The sequence below is a fragment of the Pogoniulus pusillus genome, chromosome 17 (genome assembly GCF_015220805.1).
Source record: "Pogoniulus pusillus isolate bPogPus1 chromosome 17, bPogPus1.pri, whole genome shotgun sequence".
NCBI classification, from domain to species: domain Eukaryota; kingdom Metazoa; phylum Chordata; class Aves; order Piciformes; family Lybiidae; genus Pogoniulus; species Pogoniulus pusillus.
Genome location: NC_087280.1, coordinates 20916340 through 20934871, shown reverse-complemented (window position 1 = coordinate 20934871; position 18532 = coordinate 20916340). Strand labels below are relative to the sequence as shown.

The following is an 18532-nucleotide window of genomic DNA, read 5'->3' as shown; positions in this document are numbered from 1 at the left end:
ATCGAAAGAAATCAAAAACCCACCAAAAAACCCCACAGTCTCCCCCAAAATACGACCCAAACCACCCCAACCAACCAAAAATCCAACCAACCCGCCCCCACCCCCCAAAAAAAAAACCTAAACCAACCAAAGAGAATAACCCCCCAAGAAATGACATTGCAGCTGGATTTATGACTGAAAACCTCCTCCTCTTTTTCGAGGCAGGAGTATTTCAGCCAGTGTGCCAGCAGCCCAAACAGGCTGGTTAAATACAGCATTCGTTTGCTGGTGGGGTTCAAAGAATGGGACATTATAACTGGTGACAAAACAACCAGCAAAAAATAAGGAAGAAACGGTGAGCTCTCCAGCCATGGTTTAAGAATTTTGTTGCTGGGTGATTGATCCATAAAAAGTCATCCTCAGCCATCAGGTGCTTTTGCAATCGTTTTATTTAGCAGCACCCTTTCTTGCTTGCTTTTAAAGCTCACACGTCCCGTTTTAAAGTGACTTGTGAAATCCTCTCCTCCGTCTTGCTCCCACCTGTATGTGACGTGATTGAAGCTCCAAAGTGTGGCAAGTTAAAAGTTGCTTCAGGAGAATAAAATACAGCAGGGTTTTTACTGTGTGAGAAGAAAACTCTAGCCTTGAGTTTGAATGTTTCCTGCTCCCTCTCCCCCCAAAAATAAAGGTCTACTTAATCATTCTTTGTCCGGTAAAATATTGCCGCTTAGCAAACTGTTAGCACAGCCGTGCTGTGTAGGATGAAGTTGTGAAGGTAACAAATGTGGCTACCAGGTAACCATAACTCCAGATAAAGAGCCTGCTGGTGTCAGTGTTTTTTCAGCAGGCATCAGTATTTTTGATTCGTGAGCTCAGTTGCTGGAAGCAGGAGCTGCAAAGGCAGCAGGCGAGGAGCTAGTGCAGATGACAGGCAGTTGAATGACTGAGGAGGTGGAAGATGCCTGTTCAGCCTTTCACCTGGCCTTAGACTTTATCATAGGATCACAGAATTAACCCCATTGGGAAAGACCTCTAGGATCATCGAGTCCAAGCTATCACCTAACCCTTCTAATTAACTAAGCTGTGGCACTAAGTGCTTCATCCGGCTTCAAACACCTCCAGGGATGGTGACTCCACCACCTCCCAGGGCAGCCCATCCTAATACCAAACTCTTTCCATGAAGAATTTCTTCCAAACATCCAGCTTAAACCTGCCCTGATGCAGCTTGAGACTGTGTCCTCTTGTTCTATCATTGGGTGCCTGGGAGAAGAGACCAACTCCATCTGGCTACAACCTCCTTTCAGGTAGTCTGTCCATGTATCTCTTTTCTATAGGCGTGCATCATCCATAGAGAGCAATAAGCTCTCCTCTGAGCCCATTCTTCTCCAGGCTGAATAACCCCAGCTTCCTCAGCTGCTCCTCATTGGGCTTGTGCTCCAGCCCCCTCACCAGCCTTGGTGCCCCTCTCTGGACATGTTCCAGCACCTCAACATCTTTCTTAAATATATGCTTGTGGGTTGCCTCCCTGAAAGGGACAGACCCACATTTTATGGATGTAGTTAGAGACATTTAAGAGTTTAGAGGTTTTTTTTCCCTGCTTCCACATCTCCTCCCCATTGCTCTCCTGTGTCTTTTCCTGAGCCAAGGTAACAGATTGCTCTCAATGCTTGAGCTCTGCTATTGCCAGAGCTCAGCCAGGTTAGCTGAAGTTGACTTCTCTGGTGGTTTAAGCTAATCCTGCAGGTTTTGCTCTGATGCCAAACGCTGTCTCTTTGTGAGACCAGCCTCAATACAGTACCGACAGAAAATCCATAGCATCCTACTACCTTCCATTCCTTAAGCAAAGGCACTGCAGTACCTCTCTGACTTCTATTGCATTCATATCATAGCCAATCTGAGCATAAAAGTGTGAGTTTGGGTGTATAAATGTTTCATGTTGCTGGTTTGCTTTTCAGTCGAGTTTCATGCGGAGCATGCGACTCTCCGACTCTCTGCGCAAGAACCAGCTGTGGAACGGGCTGGTCACCATCACCCTTTTGGAGGGGAAGAACATCCCTGGAGGAAACTGGGCAGAGATTTTTATTCTCCTCAAACTAGGAGATCAAAGATACAGGAGTAAGGTAAGTATTAAGGTTTTCCTTACATTGGAAGCCATTAAAGTACTTGGTGTTTCTTTTACTAATGCTGCTCTCTCAGATGGAACTGTTCTTGAGTGTCTTTTTATAGAAGAGAGATCAAAACCAGGAGACCAGATCAGAGACATTAACGTTGTAGTGATGTTTTACATGCCAATACAGAAAGAGGAAGTAGGGAATATTGTGTTTAACTGGTTTTGAGCATTTCACATACTCATCATATTGATGGATGTCTGACATCAATATGAAATGAAATAAAGCTACGAGCATCACACATGTGTTTCGTTCTCTGCCAATACAGAAGTTGGGGTTGTGATGCTAGGTATGCTGGAAAAGCAGACCTGGAGAAATTCCCAGTGCAGGAGAACTTTTTTGGTTTTATTTTTTAAAGACCTTTCCTGAAAAAAAAAAAAGTTGCCTATAATAGGAAAGAAAACCCCAAACCAAAACACAGAATATTCAGTGGATTTGATTTGAATTTTCATTCCTCTAGGCTGTGTTTACTTGAATCCAGCAAGAAATGAATGGGGCCTCCCAAAGATATACATTTCATCTCCAAAGTCTAATAAGGAAAAGGGGATGTGATTAAAATTCTATTCTGTTGAGCTCTGCATGGCCTGAACTGGAGGGAGGAGGAGGAGGAGGAAGCAAACAAACTCCCTCTTGTACAAAATGTACCGAGCAAGTTCATGGAACATAACGTTCAGACGTGGGCGCATCCGAAACCTGCACTCTGTCCCCCATGTCAGACCTCAAAGCAAGGTCATGGTAGAATGTTTTTATTTAGAAAAGCAGCTTTGAAAAAAGCCAAATGGCTTAGTTATTTTAGAATAAATATAGATTATTCCAGTTAAGATCCCTTTTTATGTCCCTTTTCAATGGTCCATAGCCTGTGTCAGGAATCTGCAAGACTGCACTGTTTGCAGTCGCAGAAAACAACAGAGTTTGAAGTGAAGAGGCAAGGACAATGTTGCCTGCAACCAGTTAAGTGCTTAGCATTTCTGTCTGAGGTCCAGCAAAAGTTGAGGACTAATAAGACTTTTAAGTGATAGTGCTTCATGTTCTTTCGTGGAGTTGAATAAATTTATGAACTACGATTTCGCATGGTCCAAAAAAGTAGAGACGAGGTGGGAGAAATCTTAGTCATGGTCCAGCTCATCTTATCTCCTGTTATCTCAGTGGCCATGCTGGTATTAATGGTGGGTAGTGTAGTGTGATATGAATTGCAAGTGATTTAAGTCCCAATCCAGTGAATACTTGGAGTAATCTGAACACATGAGCAATCTCACCAAACTCAGAGGGACGATTTGCAGATATCAAATTAACCAGACATTAATTATTCCAGGGGCTGCACCTTCTTTGCCTGCATCTTAACACAGGAGCATAAAAAACCACTGATTTGGGTTCCTTAATTCAAACTTGTTTTGGGTGATTGCTCTAAAAGGTTCATTCTTGGTTTCTTCCAGTGTGTGATGAATGATGACTCCAGTCCACTGAAAGTGGAACTGGTGGTTCCATCTTGCATTTCAGAATTTCTCCAGCCATTCTTGTCACACTTCCATATTTATTGCTCTTTGGGGAGAGGAAAAGGCTTTAAAGAAAGATGAGGCTGTGTGTGATGGGCTGGGGAGCTTTGGTTGGAATGACCTTGATGCCCTAACAGCTAATGTTGTAGAAGAATTGCTATGTGCTTTGCTGTGGAAATAAGTACTGTTTAAGAAAAGTAAATATCATAACTGCATGTTTTCTAGACACTGTGTAAGAGTGCAAATCCTCAGTGGAGGGAACAGTTTGATTTTCACTACTTCTCTGACAGGAAGGATATGTTGGACATTGAGGTGTGGAGAAAAGATAACAAAAAGCACGAGGAGCTTTTGGGAACGTAAGTTGGGTTTTTTTTCTGTGTGCTTTTTGTTTGTTTGTTTGTTTGAGGAGTGGGCTAGAGTCACAAAAGCTAAGGTGATTTTTATAATGATTTTGTAAATGGATCAATTTATTTTCATTGGCAACCTCATACTGTATGTTTCTTGCCTTATTCAGGTCATGTCCAGATGCCTCTGTAAGGATATGTTTATTAAAACCTGTTAATGGGCACTTGATTAGCTGCAGTCAATGCAGAGGCAACCCCTGATGACTCTGCACATGGTGACTGTAAAATCCAGAGTGCCACAGGAGCTCAGCAGGATCTGTTTCTGGGTTTGCTTTGTTTGGGTTATCTCTTTCCTGTTGCCACAGAGCCCTGATCTCAGTGGGTTTGGTGTCCCAGACTACTGCATAAGCTGATGTTTAAAACAGTGTTTTCAGAGACAGCCTCACAGGTTGTCTTCCCATCTCCTGACTGATCCTGGACTTTGTCTCACTGCATTATTCCACTACAGCTTCAAATTCTCAAGTGATGATCTTATGCCATGTTAGCAAATGAGACTTCTGGGGGAAATAGCAATCAGTCTCCAAGTTTAGTTTTTGATTTGGGAATAGAATATGGTTCGGACTCTTGTGTCCAATTCTTTCCCTTCCACTCAAACTCTATATGCTTTTATACAATTTTAGCACAGGCTTGGTTTCCTTTTACCTCCTCTCTTATTCTGGTTTGCAGTGTCTTTATCTAGACCCATCTCCCCAAACTGCATCCTCACAGTTGGCTACATGCAGCATCACCTACTTAGTTTACTGCTGTCCCTCGTGGAGCTGTGCTTATCTGCTTGCAGGATCGGTGCCGCAGAATCCTTAGCGGCAGGACTGTGGTCAGCAGCTGTTTGCTGTTCTCACCTGGCTTGTGTTTCCCAGTTTGCTGACTAAATAGTACTAACTCAGAAGAACATTCTCTTGCTTTAAGCATTCAAATAATTTGAAACTATTCACTGAAAAGAACAATGCCCTTTGGCTCTACAAATGTTTGTGGTTTTGCAGAGCAGGAAATGCTTTCTGGCTGAATGCTGTTGCTCGTCACATGAAGAACTGGCTGGAGATGAATCTGTGCCTTCCATTCTCACAATTACTTTTATTACTTCTGATATTCTGTTTAGATTTAAGAAGTGTAGCAGTGTTTGTGGCTTGCCTCTGTCCAATCTCCCTGATGCTGGAGCAATTCTTCCTTATTTCCATCCCCTCCCCACCCCCCCCCCATGGTTTCTGGCAGGTGGTGTTCAAAAAATTATTAGCAAAATGCTTTCCCTGTTATTTAAGATTTCAGCACTGAGCCTGAGCATGTTAGATTTACCTTAAAGTTATTTTTGCTGTCTTATGTGGAGAGAAAAATATAGCTGCTGTTGCCTTAAAGCACAGCAAATTTGCTGTAGGATCAAAAGAGGAAAAACATTCTATTAGCTTTTTAAAGAGTTATTGCAAGGATAGGTGAGCAGCAAATGCAGAATAACAAGTCTTGTTTTAACACTGTAGAAACCTTTGGCACCCAATGAAGGAGATTTTATGAAGAGTTCAAATGCATTCTAATCTGGAAAGGGATTCTGTAGGAGAAACAACATTATGAAGTGCCATGTTTATTGTCTCTGTGACTTCCAAGTTGAGTTGGGAGATTTCTGGATTTCACATCATTGTAAGAAAGATTCTTCAGAGAAAAAATGATTGTGGGTTGTACTTGGCCATTAGAATGACTCATAGAATGTCAGGGGCTGAAAGGGATCTCAAAAGATCGTCTGGTCCAGGTTCCCTGCCCCAGCAGGATCACCTAGAGCAGATCACACTGGAATGAATCCAGATGGTTCATGAATATCTCCAGAGGGACACAGTCTCAAGTTGTGCCAGGGCAGGTCTAGGCTGGATGTTAGGAGGAAGTTCTTCACAGAGAGAGTGATTGGCATTGGAATGGGCTGCCCTGGGAGGTGGTGGAGTCACTGTCCCTGGAGGTGTTGAAGCAAAGCCTGGCTGAGGCACTTAGTGCCATGGTCTGGTTGATTGTCTAGGGCTGGGTGCTAGGTTGGACTGGATGAGCTTGGAGGTCTCTTCCAACCTGGTTGATTCTATGATTCCACAGCCTTCCTGGGCAGCCTGTTCCAGTGCTTTGCCACCCTCACATGGAAAAAATTCCTCCTGAGGTTCCCATGGAACCTCCAATGCCTCAGCATCCACCCATTGCCCCTTGCCCTGTCACTGGGCATCACCCAGCAGTGCCTGGCTCCAGCCTCCTGTCACTCTACCCTTGCATTAATGAGGTCACCCCTTAGTCTGCTCTTCAAGTAGCACAGCCCCAGTTCCCTCAGTCTCTCCTCAGAAGGAAGATATTCAACTTCCTTAATCATGTTTGTAGCTCTGTGCTGGACTCTCTCAAGCAGCTCCCTGTCCTTTTTGAGCTGGGGGGCCCAGAACTGGACATAGAGCAGTATGTCCCAAATGCTGTCAAATAATTTGCAGGGGTTAAGGAAAAGGCCAAATTTGCCAGATCTGGATTAATAATTCTGTGGCAAATTTGTGGGTAGAGTTTGCTTATGCTCCCTATGAAGCTGCATGAGTTGAAGTGTGTTGGTTAGACCTTTAAATAGATGAATATTTAAATGAAACTGAGGAGATGCAGATGATGGATTCATGTCTGATCACCCAGACTGCTGAGTTTCCATGGAATAGACTTGTGTTAATCCCTTTAGACCCAGCATTTCTTTTAGCACTTGGAACATGGCTCTTATCCCAAGAATAATTTGGCTTTGGGGTAAAATATTGTTCTTGAAATGAGACCTGAAGTGTCTGTGGAGACTGTGGCACGTGCACAGTAAGGAATCTGGTGGACCTCAGGTACTAAACACTAACACCTGGGGCATTTGTCTGCTTCTGAGTTAGTGAGGAAACACTGGGTGCAATTCCATGTCACCCTTCTATCACAAAGCAAAGCCTCACTGTCGGTGCACACTGCAAGCTGAATTATCACATCCAGCCTACCTGTGTTCCTCTTAGATTTTCAGCTGGGTCCAATTTCTCTTACTTGCTTAAAATACTGCAGCCTTGGATGGTTCAGTTGCTAGGATCTGACACAGAGAGGTGGTTGTGTTTTGGTGCTGGATGAAATAATCCCTCTATTTAGTCTGCCCAGGACTGTTGGTAAGGTTTATTGAGTGTTTTTTGTGTCCTTTGGGATAAGAGGAATGCTATAAACAGGTGGTTATGTTAATGTGTATTAATAAACAAAGGTGTTAACGTGTGCAGAATTTGTCCAGGCAGAGTTACATTGTTTATGCCAGGTTGGTAGAATCTTTCTGCATTAAGTGATATGTTTTGAAAAGGAGAAACTGTAGAATATTGGAGGGGTTTGGCTTTTATTTCCTTCACATATTTACCTCAAGAAAAAAAAGCCTGCCAAAATGACTGGACTTAAGACCATGAGCTGTGAGACTGGAGCGTGTCCGATACCTTTGTGATAAATGCCCCCAGGAAACAGTGACTTCACAACAAGAAACAGTCCTTATTTTAAAGGCCATGCTGTTGGGATGGAGCAGTAAAATCTGCCTCCAGACCTTTCACCAAAATTTCACTGAGCTGTAGGAAGAATCAAACAGCTAAAATGTATAGAATCATAGAATCAGTCAGGGTTGGAAGGAACCACAAGGAGCAGCCAGTTCCAACCCCCCTGCCATACTCAGGGACACCCTGCCCTAAATCAGGCTGCCCACAGCCTCAGCCAGCCTGGCCTTAAACACCTCCAAGGATGGAGCCTCAACCACCTCCCTGGGCAACCCATTCCAGGCTCTCACCACTCTCATGCTCAACAACTTTCTCCTCATGTCCTGGCTGAACCTCCCCACCTCCAGCTTTGCTCCATTCCCCCCAGTCCTGTCGCTCCCTGAGAGCCAAAAAGTCCCTCCCCAGCTTTTTTGTAGGCCCCTTCAGATGCTGGAAGGCCACAAGAAGGTCACCTCAGAGCCTCCTCTTCTCCAGCCTACACAGCCCCAACTCTTTCAGTCTGTGCTCACAGCAGAGCTGCTGCAGCCCTCTGAGCATCCTCATAGCCCTCCTCTGGACACACTCCAGCATCTCCACGTTATCTCCTAGAATAAGTCAGAATAAGATCTTCTTCTCTCCCAGACACCTGTGGCATTTGAAATTCATCTCACTATATACCGTGATAATGCATCCAACCTCTTGTGAAGAGCTTTTATGAGTTTTGTAGCAGGGGAAAAAAAAAGGTAGTTGTGTGCATATTTTTTCCCATTTATATATATTCAAGGATATTTATCATAACTTCATGACCTGGGGATTGAGCAATAAAATCCAGCTGCATGACTACTGGTAAGAGGCTGAGCTCAACACCTCCTAGTGAAATTTTGACATTTGATTCCCTGATCAAGTCAAATAATTAATTGAACACCAAATTCACTCTATGGCATTTGCAAGTTATATTTATCAGCAAAACTAATTAAAAGGTGGTGGTAAGTTTGGCAGCTAGAAACGAGGGCTAGAAGTCAAAGGAACAGTCTTAAATAAGAATTAAAGCTGTGGTGTAATACTCTGCAGGACTAGAGGTTAATATAAGGGTGTAGACCTCAGTATTGATCAGGCAAAGGAAGGAAAGGGTTTAATTAATTGTGGTTTAAAACAGTGATACACTAAAGTGCAGAATACTCAGCTTAGTCCTGTGTCCCCTCCAGATCATGCACATAGCCATGTGTGTGAAGGAATGTGCCTGAATTTAATCATAGAGTTAACCAGGTTGGAAGAGAGCTCCAAGCTCATCCAGTCCAAACTAGCACCCAGCCCTATCCAATCAACCAGACCATGGCACTAAGTGCCTCAGCCAGGCTTTTCTTGAACACTTCCAGGGGTGGTGACTCCACCACCTCCCTGGGCAGCCCATTCCAATGCCAATCACTCTCTCTGCCAACAACTTCCTCCTAACATCCAGCCTAGACCTCACCCACCACAACTTGAGACTGTGTCCCCTTGTTCTGTGGCTGCTTGCCTGGGGGAAGAGACCAACCCCAACCTATCTACAGCCTCCCTTCAGGTAGTTGTAGCTATAATGTGTAAGATGACAACAAACAGAGCCCTCTTATTTTGAGATAAGATTGCTAAGCAGAGAATTTAACTCAGGAGATAATTTTCATCACCTGTCTTAATGACCAATTAGGATTTGGCACGATCTTTTAGCTTGTATGTGAAGGTATATAACCAAGTGCTGAAAGTACAATAAATGGAACTTAGCTTGCATCAAGCTGCTCCCTGTCTCTCAATCACAGCAGAAACACACACAAATAAATCTGAGTTTTGCCCTTTGCATTCAGAGCAGGCAACCCTTGAGCCTCAGGCTGCAACCCTTGAGCTAGGCTGGAGGTGAGGAGAAAGTTCTTCACTGAGAGAGTCATTGGTCACTGGAATGGGCTGCCCGGGGAGGTGGTGGAGTTGCCATCCCTCGGGCAGTTCAAGGCAAGGTTGGATGTGGCACTTGGTGCCATGGTCTAGCCTTGAGCTCTGTGGTAAAGGGTTGGACTTGATGATCTGTGAGGTCTCTTCCAGCCTTGGTGATACTGTGATACTGTGAATAAGTGGGTTGCCTCCATTAGTTTTGTACTGTGCCCATCACCATAGCCTCTTACTACTTCCCTGTGAAATAATTATCTGTAATAAGGACTTGCAGTTAGAAGGCTGCAGAAGAAGGAAGGGAAGAGTTTCTGTTTCAGGAGGGATGGAGGGGAAGTAGTTTGGAAATCATTAGGCTTGTTTTAATAGTGTGGGAGCATTTGTGTGGAAACTGTGAACACACATTGTGAGTTGAACATCTAATTGTTTCCCCCAGTTACATTCTTTGCAGTCTGATCCCTTCTGTCCTCTCACCTAAATTAAGCAGATTGCCTTTTTTTGGTTGTTTTTAATTTTTATTTAAGTTTTTTTTCTCCATAAGCCTCTTGCCATTTGCAAGTGCAAATGTGCCTTTTCTTTCCAGTGCCTCAAAAGAAAACACTGGGGCACAGCATCACCTTGAGTGAACACAGATGTTTTAAGGAAGCGAGTTTGCATGGAAATCAGATGTGATTTGAGGAAACAATGCTTCTACTCCACCTCCTGCTGTTTTCCTCTCCACATGTGCATCCCTCCTACCCCCCTACACTCTTACACTTGATCTTTTCCTTGACCTTGGGCTAATCAATTTTTTTTTAAGTGAGAGGGAAAAAAAATCCAATTTGTCAAAACATACTAGAATTATGTTGAATTTTGCCTTTGAGGTAGAGAGACTTCTGAGGTTATCTGTTGGTGAGAGATACGTTGTCCAAACAAGTTGTCTTTTCTTTCAGACCCCATGGAAAGTTCTTAACCAAAAAGACACCCAAAAAGCAAATGCAGCTTTTCTTAGTTGTAGATTGTGTTGAGTGGGAGGTGTATGAAATACTGATGTGGGAGATGTGGCATCTATTGCCAGCTGAACCACACGTCCAGCTGGGTGACCCTGAGTTTTCTTCTCTCCTTCCTTCACTTTCTTAATTTGTTAAAAAATATACTGTAAAAATTTTGTTTAAAAAATCATCTGTAAAAAAAATTAGTGTGTCCAGTTCTGGGCTGCTCAATTCAAGAGAGATGTTGAGGTGCTGGAAGGTGTCCAGAGAAGGGCGATGAAGCTGGTGAGGGGCCTGGAGCACAGCCCTGTGAGGAGAGGCTGAGGGAGCTGGGGGTGTGCAGCCTGCAGAAGAGGAGGCTCAGGACAGAGCTCATTGCTGTCTGCAGCTGCCTGCAGGGAGGCTGTAGCCAGGTGGGGTTGGGCTCTTCTGCCAGGCAACCAGCAAGAGAAGAAGGGGACACAGTCTCAAGTTGTGCCAGGGGAGTTGTAGGCTGGATGTTAGGAGGAAGTTGTTGTCAGAGAGGGTGATTGGCATTGGAACGGGCTGCCCAGGGAGGAGGTGGTGTTGTCATCCCTGGAGGTGTTGAAGCAGAGCTTGGATGAGACACTCATTGCCATGGTCTGGTTGATTGGCCAGGGCTGGGTGCTAGGTTGGGCTGGCTGAGCTTGGAGGTCTCTTCCAACCTGGCCGATTCTACGATTCTATATAACACCCTCTGCCCCCTTACCCCCCAAGATATGGATGCATTCCCCTGTGTGCACTGATACCTCAAGTATCAGTAAAAGTGCTGCAGTCTGAGAGGCAGCTGTGTTAGTGCAGCCAAGGTGATGCTGACCTCCAGTATGTGAGGGATAAGGCCCTTTTCTCAAATGCTTGCCTTTTTTATTGTTGCTTTGTTTCTCTTTCTGCTGTGAACTTCTCTTGCCTTATCTTTCTCAAGAGTCTAAGCGTATCAATGAGCTTTAAATGCAAGCTCTCATGCTCTGAAATTGTGCTGAGAGGCAGCCAAAGAGTGTTAGTACTCTTCTTGGTTTATTTTCTTTCTCTTTCATAGCACTTGAAAGCAGCTAATAAGAGTAAACTTGCAACCTGTTGCAGGTTCAGTGTGTTGAATGGCAAAGAGCACTTAAGGCAAAGTCATCTCCGTTGATTCAGGTCGAAAGAAGACTGCGCAAAAAAGCTGTGTTTTATTAAACAGAGCTACTGGGTGACTTACAAACTCATGACTTTCACTTCCCAACGTAGCTGCCTGGGTTTTCAGGCTGAAATGTTTGGAGATTTTTCTGTTTCTTAAGCCCCTTAGCATTCGAGGAAAATAGGCTGTTAAGAAGCGGAAAGCATGCAATTTATAGCAGATGGGCATAAACCGCTCCAGCTCTGCTACTGGAATGGGATCAATCAGGAACACTACATGCACCATTTACCCAGAAGAAACCCACCTGGGGGAACCCTGTGGAATTTCAGCCTATTAAGACAACACCTTAACAAGTTTAGTTTAAATAAAAACTTGTTGGCAGGCATTAAGGAGAGCGAAAGCTTTCGCCCTCCACCATCCGCTCGTCGTCCCTTGGAGAAAAGGGAGTCCTCTGGCACTGTGGCAACAAAGCTTCTCCTTCCTCCTTTCTGTTGGGTTTTCTTTTCCCTCCCCTTTTCATTTTTCATCTGTAACTTTTGTTCAGCTTGTTCTTAAAAAGCCAAGCTCCAGAGAGGCTGAAAAAAAGTTCCACTTCATTTACTGGACTTTTAAATAGAAGGCATTTAGCTGAGCCAAGTGATTGGGGTTTTTGTTGCATTTAACCACTCCCTTCATGTAGACCTGACTGTCTACTGATCTCTCTTTCTTTGCTTTAGCCCATACTTACCTTTTATTATTATCCCTTTATGAATATTTCTCTTTTCCCCTCCTTATTTTTAGGGGAAGTGTCAGCTTAATGATACATATTATGTGAGGTGGTGTGAAGATGGCTTCTAAGACAACCCTTCCCTTTGAGAAATGTAACAGTACGCTGAGAATGTGGCTCTAGTAAGGCTTGTAAAAGAGATTGGGGCATCCAGTATAATGTAGCAGAAAATGGTGTATCTGACTTTAAAGGAACTCATCTGTTTTAGGCTAATGTTTTAAATTTTGCATTTGCCCCTTTTCCTTTCCCTTAGGTGAAATAAAATGGTTTCACATCCCTCTCAAAACACCAGGGGATTTTAGAGGGGAAGTGAGGCAGGTCAGAGTTAAGTTTTCCTTGCAGCCCAACCCTTTTACTTCTGCTTACCAGTAGGTGAACCAGAAAGCCAAACTTGACAGTGAATGTAATAGAAACTGGCTAATTGGTTTCCCATGTTTAATTTTGAGATGCTGGGCTTTTTTTTTTGCATTCTTTCCATCCCAAACAAGCAATAAGTTTTGGTGCCTGCTTGCTACTGAAATCTCTATAAATGTTGCTTTATTCAATTATTTCCCCCAGCTCCTTTTTCTTATTAACCCTTGGCAATGTTGTTCCAGGTGCCAGGTTGACATTACTGCCCTGCCAGTGAAGCAGACCAATTGCTTAGAGCTGCCTCTGGAAAAACACCCTGGATCCCTGCTTATGTTGGTTGCTGTGGCTCCATGCACAGGAGTGTCTATCTCTGATCTGTGTGTCTGCCCTTTGGGAGACCCCAGCGAACGGCAGCAGATTTCACAGCGCTATGTGAGTTTGCCTTTTGGGCCTTCTTCTCTTTGAGCTTTTGAAAGTAGGGAGAAAAAAATATTATACAACAATGTCCTGCACCTGGGTCAGTGCAATCCAAAGCACAACTCCAGGCTGGATGGTGAATGGCTAGCAGAAGCCCTGAGGAAAAGGATCTGGGGGTCTGGGTTGATGAAAATCCCAACAGGAGCCTGCAGTGTGAGTGCAGCCCAGACAGCAACCCTGTGCTGGGCTGCAGCAAGAGCAGTGTGGGCAGCAGGGCAAGAAGGGGATTCTGCCCCTTGGCTCTGCTCTCCTCAGACCCCACCTGCAGTCCTGTGTGCAGTTCTGCAGCCCCCAGCACAAGCAGGACATGGAAGTGTTGGAGCCAGTGCAGAGGAGGCCACCAAGATGCTGAGAGGGCTGCAGCAGCTCTGCCGTGAGGACAGGCTGAGAGAGTTGGGGCTGTGCAGCCTGGAAAAAATAAAGCTTCAAGGAGACCTTGGAGTGGCCTTCCAATGTCTGAAGGGGGCTACAGGAGGGCTGGGGAGGGACTATTTACAAGGTCTTGTAGTAACAGGAGGAGAAGGAATGAGTTTAAACTGGCAGAGGGGAGATTAAAACTGGATGTTAAGAAGAAGTTCCTTTCAGTGAGGGTGGTGAGACGCTGGCACAGGTTGCCCAGGCAGGGTGGACAGGCTCTGCTCACTTGCTCTTGTGACAGGACAAGGAGCAATGGATGTAAGTTGCAGCATAAGAGGTTCCACCTCAACACAAGAGGGGACTTCTTTACTGTAAGGGTCACAGAGCACTGGCACAGACTCCCTAGAGAAGTTGTGGAGTCTCCTTCTCTGGAAGCTTTCAAGGCCTGTCTGGGTGCATTCCTCTGTGACCTGAGCTAGATTGTATGGTCCTGCTCTAGCAGGGAGTTTGGACTCAATGACCTGCTTGGGTCTCTTCCAACCCCTAATATGCTGTGATCTTGTGATGCAGCTGCTCCAGGTCTACTTGTGTCAAATTTTCTGCTTTAATTGGCAGAAACATGCAGGGCTCCTTTGAGTGTCCATCATAAACATGCAGGGCTCCTTCCAGTGTCCACCATAAACATGCAGGGCTCCTTCAAGTGTCCACCATAATGTTAACATTGAACTTAGGTGAATGGAGAATTTCCTTAGAAGCAGGGAGTGTGCCTTGTCATGACCCCAGCCCTTAGGGTCATGATGCAGAAAGACTGGGATGGTGGGCATGTGTTTCTGGGTACATCAGCTGCTCAACTGAAACACCACAGAATATAAAGGTGTAAGTGATTTAGTAGCTCAATCATTTATATTTCATCCTGAATTGCAAATGAAACAATATCCTTATACTTTTCTCCTTGCAGAGTCTAAGGAACTCCTTTCAGGACATAAAGGACATTGGCTTCCTACAAGTCAAAGTTTTAAAGGCAGTGGACCTGTTGGCAGCAGATTTTGCAGGTACTTTGTTTCTGTTCTGCAGCATGTGATGCTATAAGACTTTTGACCTTATGCTGTACTGTCAGTTCACTGAGGAAAAGCAAATCATCCCAGCATGTCTGCAGTGGTGAAACCTGGCCTCAAGGAACCAAAGATTTGTTTATCCCAGAAGTATGCAGCAAAGTCCAGTGGGTGGAGATGTGATCTCCCCTTCAGTGATCAATAACTTTACACTGACACAACACACTTACTGTTTTTCCCAGCACAAATAAGTATAAAGTGATGCTGCCTGCAAAGCAACCTCAACCTCTTGTGTCTTTTATCAAGTCCCTTGTGAGTTCATGAGCAAGACTGGAAGAGCTTGAGGGCACCTGACATGGAGCTGAGTGCGTAGGTTTGGGAGGAGCTGCAGGCTGCCCTCAGAAAGCAAAGTTTGCCAGCAATGGGGATGTGAGTGTGATGGTTCCTCTTTCAGCTTGTTTGAGGCTTCAGTTTGGTATGGTCCTGTAGCACTCTCACTGCAAGAAAAGGATGAGATTTCTGTACCTCAGTTGTGCTTGCTCTTGGCAGCAATGGACACTATCACCTTCTGAGAATACAGCTTTATGTTATTTATAGAATCATAGAATCAACCAGGTTGGAAGAGACCTCCAAGATCATCCAGTCCAACCTAGCACCCAGCCCTATCCAGTCAACCAGATCATGGCACTAAGTGCCTCATCCAGGCTTTACTTCAACACCACCAGGGATGGTGACTCCACCACCTCCCTGGACAGCCCATTCCAATGCCAATCACTCTCTCTGCCAACAACTTCCTCCTAACATCCAGCCTATACTTCTCCCAGCATGACTTGAGACTTGTTCTGTTGCTGCTTGCCTGGCAGAAGAGACCAACCCCACCTGGCTACAGCCTCCCTTTAAGTAGTTATAGACAGCAATGAGGTCTGCCCTGAGCCTTCTCTTCTGCAGGGTGCACTCCCCCAGCTCCCTCAGCCTCTCCTCATAGGGTTTGTGTTCCAGGCCTTTCACCAGCTTCGTTGCCCTTCTCTAGACACCTTCTAGCACCTCAACATCTCTCTTGAATTGAGGAGCCCAGAACTGGACACAGCACTCAAGGTGTGGCCTAAGCAGTGCTGAGTACAGGGCAGAATAAGCTCCCTTGTCCTGCTGGCCACACTGCTCCTGATCCAGGCCAGGAAGCCATTGGCTCTCTTAGTGCCAAGGTCTAGTTGATTGGACAGGGCTGGGTGCTAGGTTGGGTTGAATGAGCTTGGAGGTCTCTTCCAACCTGGTTGATCCTATGATTAGAAATAAGCAAGGCTGTAACACAGACAGTGTCTAGGGAATGAGTTGAGCCTTGAAGGCTCTGTACCCTTTGGAAAACATGACTGTAGTTGCATCACTGCTGGATTCAGCTCTCTTCTACTCAGTGCTTAAGCAGGAGTGTGTGGGTGGGTAATGAACATTGGAAGAGACAGGCAGGTTCTTGATTCTGCAATTCAAAGACTTTTCATGCAGAGTGTGTGTCTGTGTGACACACATTCCTTGTGCATAGCACAGAATGAAATTCTGCTTAAGTAAAAGGTTATTCAGTCTGTCATTATATTCAAAATAACCCAGGCTTCGAGCCTGATTCATGAAGCAAATGACAAATTGTTTTTCAGTGGCAGTGCTGAAAATATCCTGGTATTATGCTGTAATAGACCCACCAAATTGCAAAAGGATGCAGCCATTTTAAGTAAAAATAGCATAATTTCTGATGGTGAAATGAGAGACATAAAGATTAATTATCTGTTCTGAGCCATTCATAAATGATTAGTGCAGCAATTACAAGCTTCCATAATAGAGCCCTCCTAGAGCAGTGCCATATTTCCTGCATTGCCAGGGAGACTGTTCAGATTTATTGTTATTGATAAAAGTAAAGTTGAAGTCTAGCTAAAATTGTGATATAGGGGGAAAAAAAACACAGAGACAATAAGAAGTGCAAAGACTTCAGAGGGTTAGTAGAGAAGCAACACCATCAGGCAGCATTCCTTCACAGTCTTGTGGACTTCTGCAGACCAGTCACCTGATGACAAGTGTAATGTCACCTTGTGCTGTATTCCCACAGTAGAGAATGCACTTTGGTGCCATTTGGGTTTTCTCTTGTCAGTTAATTATATGCTGGCATTCTGGGTTTTTAATTGCAAGTTTTTAGCCTACTGTAATAATAGCTATCAGAAAACAATGTGTGATCTGCTTTGGTGTTGAATGGTGTGTTGAAAATCCATATTTTACCACTTGACATAAATTTTAGGCTGCTTTTTGTAAAACTATCTCAAATGGGGATCACAGGATCACAGGATGTTAGGGGTTGGAAGGGACCCAAAGAGATCACTGAGTCCAACCCCCTTGCCAGAGCAGGACCACACAATCACACAGGTCACACAGGAACACATCCAGACAGGCCTTGAAAGGCTCCAGAGAAGGAGACTCCACAACCTCTCTGGGCAGCCTGTGCCAGTGCTCTGTGACCCTTACAGTAAAGAAGTCCCCTCTTGTGTTGAGGTGGAACCTCCTGTGCTGCAGCTTCCATCCATTGCTCCTTGTCCTATCCCAGGGAGCAGTGAGCAGAGCCTGTCCACCCCCACCTCTTGACCCCCAGCTCTCAGAGATTTGTAAACATTGGTTAGAACCCCTCTGTCTTCTGCAGACTAAGCAGCCCCAGGTCCCTCAGCCTCTCCTCATCAGGCAGTGCTTCAGTCCCCTAATCCTCCTTTTAGCCCTCCCTTGGACTCTCTCCAGCAGATCCCTGTCCCTCTTAAACTGGGGAGCCCAAAACTAAATGTCGTATTCAAGATGAGGTCTCACCAGGGCAGAGTAGAGGTGGAGGAGAACCTCCCTTGATCTGCTGGACACACTCTTCTTAATGCACCCCAGGATCCCACTGGCCCTCTTGGCCACCAGGGCACATTGCTGTGCCATGGATGTTCTCCACCAGCAGTCCCAGGTCCCTCTCCACTGGACTGCCCTCCAGCAGATCACCTCCCAGCCAGCACTGGCACAGTTTATTATTCCTTCCCAGGTGCAGGACTCTGAACTTATCTTTGTTGAACCTCATTAGGTTCCTCTGTGCCCATCTCTGTCTGTCCAGATCTCGCTGGATGGCCACACAGCCTTCAGCTGTAGCAGCCAGGCCTCCCAGCTTGGTGTCATCAGCAAACCTGCTGAGCAGATTCTGTCTGCCCTCTCACCAGTGTCATTGATGAAGATATTGGACAGTGCCAGACCCAGCACTGATCGCTGGAGAATCTCTTCAACCACAGCCAGCCCAGTTTGAGCCTTCCATACTTCTATGTTCCCAGATAATAGTTTTGTTGACATGGAAGTGACTTTTTGTGCTTTGTTGGATGTTTTCTGCATACACACGAGGGTTCTTCTCAAACACTGCATTTGCTCACCAACCAAAAAGTAGCCTTCAGAATACCAAATTATACAGTGGGATTGTTTTTGGCACATACCAGTTTGAATTTCAAGGAGTTTCTCTGGGATGCTACGTGCATTTTCCACACTTATCAAGGAATAGGCATGTAAGCTGAAATGAAGAGGACAAATTGATTCCAGTATTACACATGGTCTGTAAACTTTACCAGTATTGACTAGTTAATACCCACTCTTTAGAATCATAAAATCAACCAGGTTGGAAGAGACCTCCAAGATCATCCAGTCCAACCTAGCACCCAGCCCTGTCCAATCAACTAGACCATGGCACTAAGTGCCTCATACAGGCTTTTCTTGAACACCTCCAGGGACTTCTCAGAATAAGAACCTTAAAAGCTCTGCATTAATAATACAAAAAATAAGGATGAAGGAAGTGACAGCCTTTGCTTGAATATCTTGTCTGTGTGCTAAATCCCTGCAGCACTGAGAGCTTTAGTTGCCTGTAGAAAAATTAGGCTGGAATATCTGTGGCTGAGTTATGCACGAGCACAGAAGATGAGATTAAATCAGGTATTGAGCCAGATGTGCTGATAAAAAGGGTACTC

At 44.9% G+C, this 18532-nt stretch overlaps 1 protein-coding gene across 5 annotated transcripts in view; it reads left to right on the top strand.

Moving 5' to 3' along the window:
• The window catches only part of MCTP2 (multiple C2 and transmembrane domain containing 2), a 159501-nt gene that overhangs the window by 66049 nt on the left and 74920 nt on the right, over positions 1 to 18532 (top strand). For 4 of the 5 annotated variants that reach the window (XM_064158037.1, XM_064158035.1, XM_064158036.1 and 1 more), the window contains exons 10-13: positions 1935 to 2099; positions 3866 to 3996; positions 12888 to 13074; positions 14435 to 14528. In XM_064158037.1, coding sequence (XP_064014107.1) covers positions 1935 to 2099; positions 3866 to 3996; positions 12888 to 13074; positions 14435 to 14528 — 577 coding nt within the window. Of the gene's footprint in view, positions 1 to 1934; positions 2100 to 3865; positions 3997 to 12887; positions 13075 to 14434; positions 14529 to 18532 lie in introns of those variants that run through there. The other variant, XM_064158040.1, reaches the window with a different exon arrangement.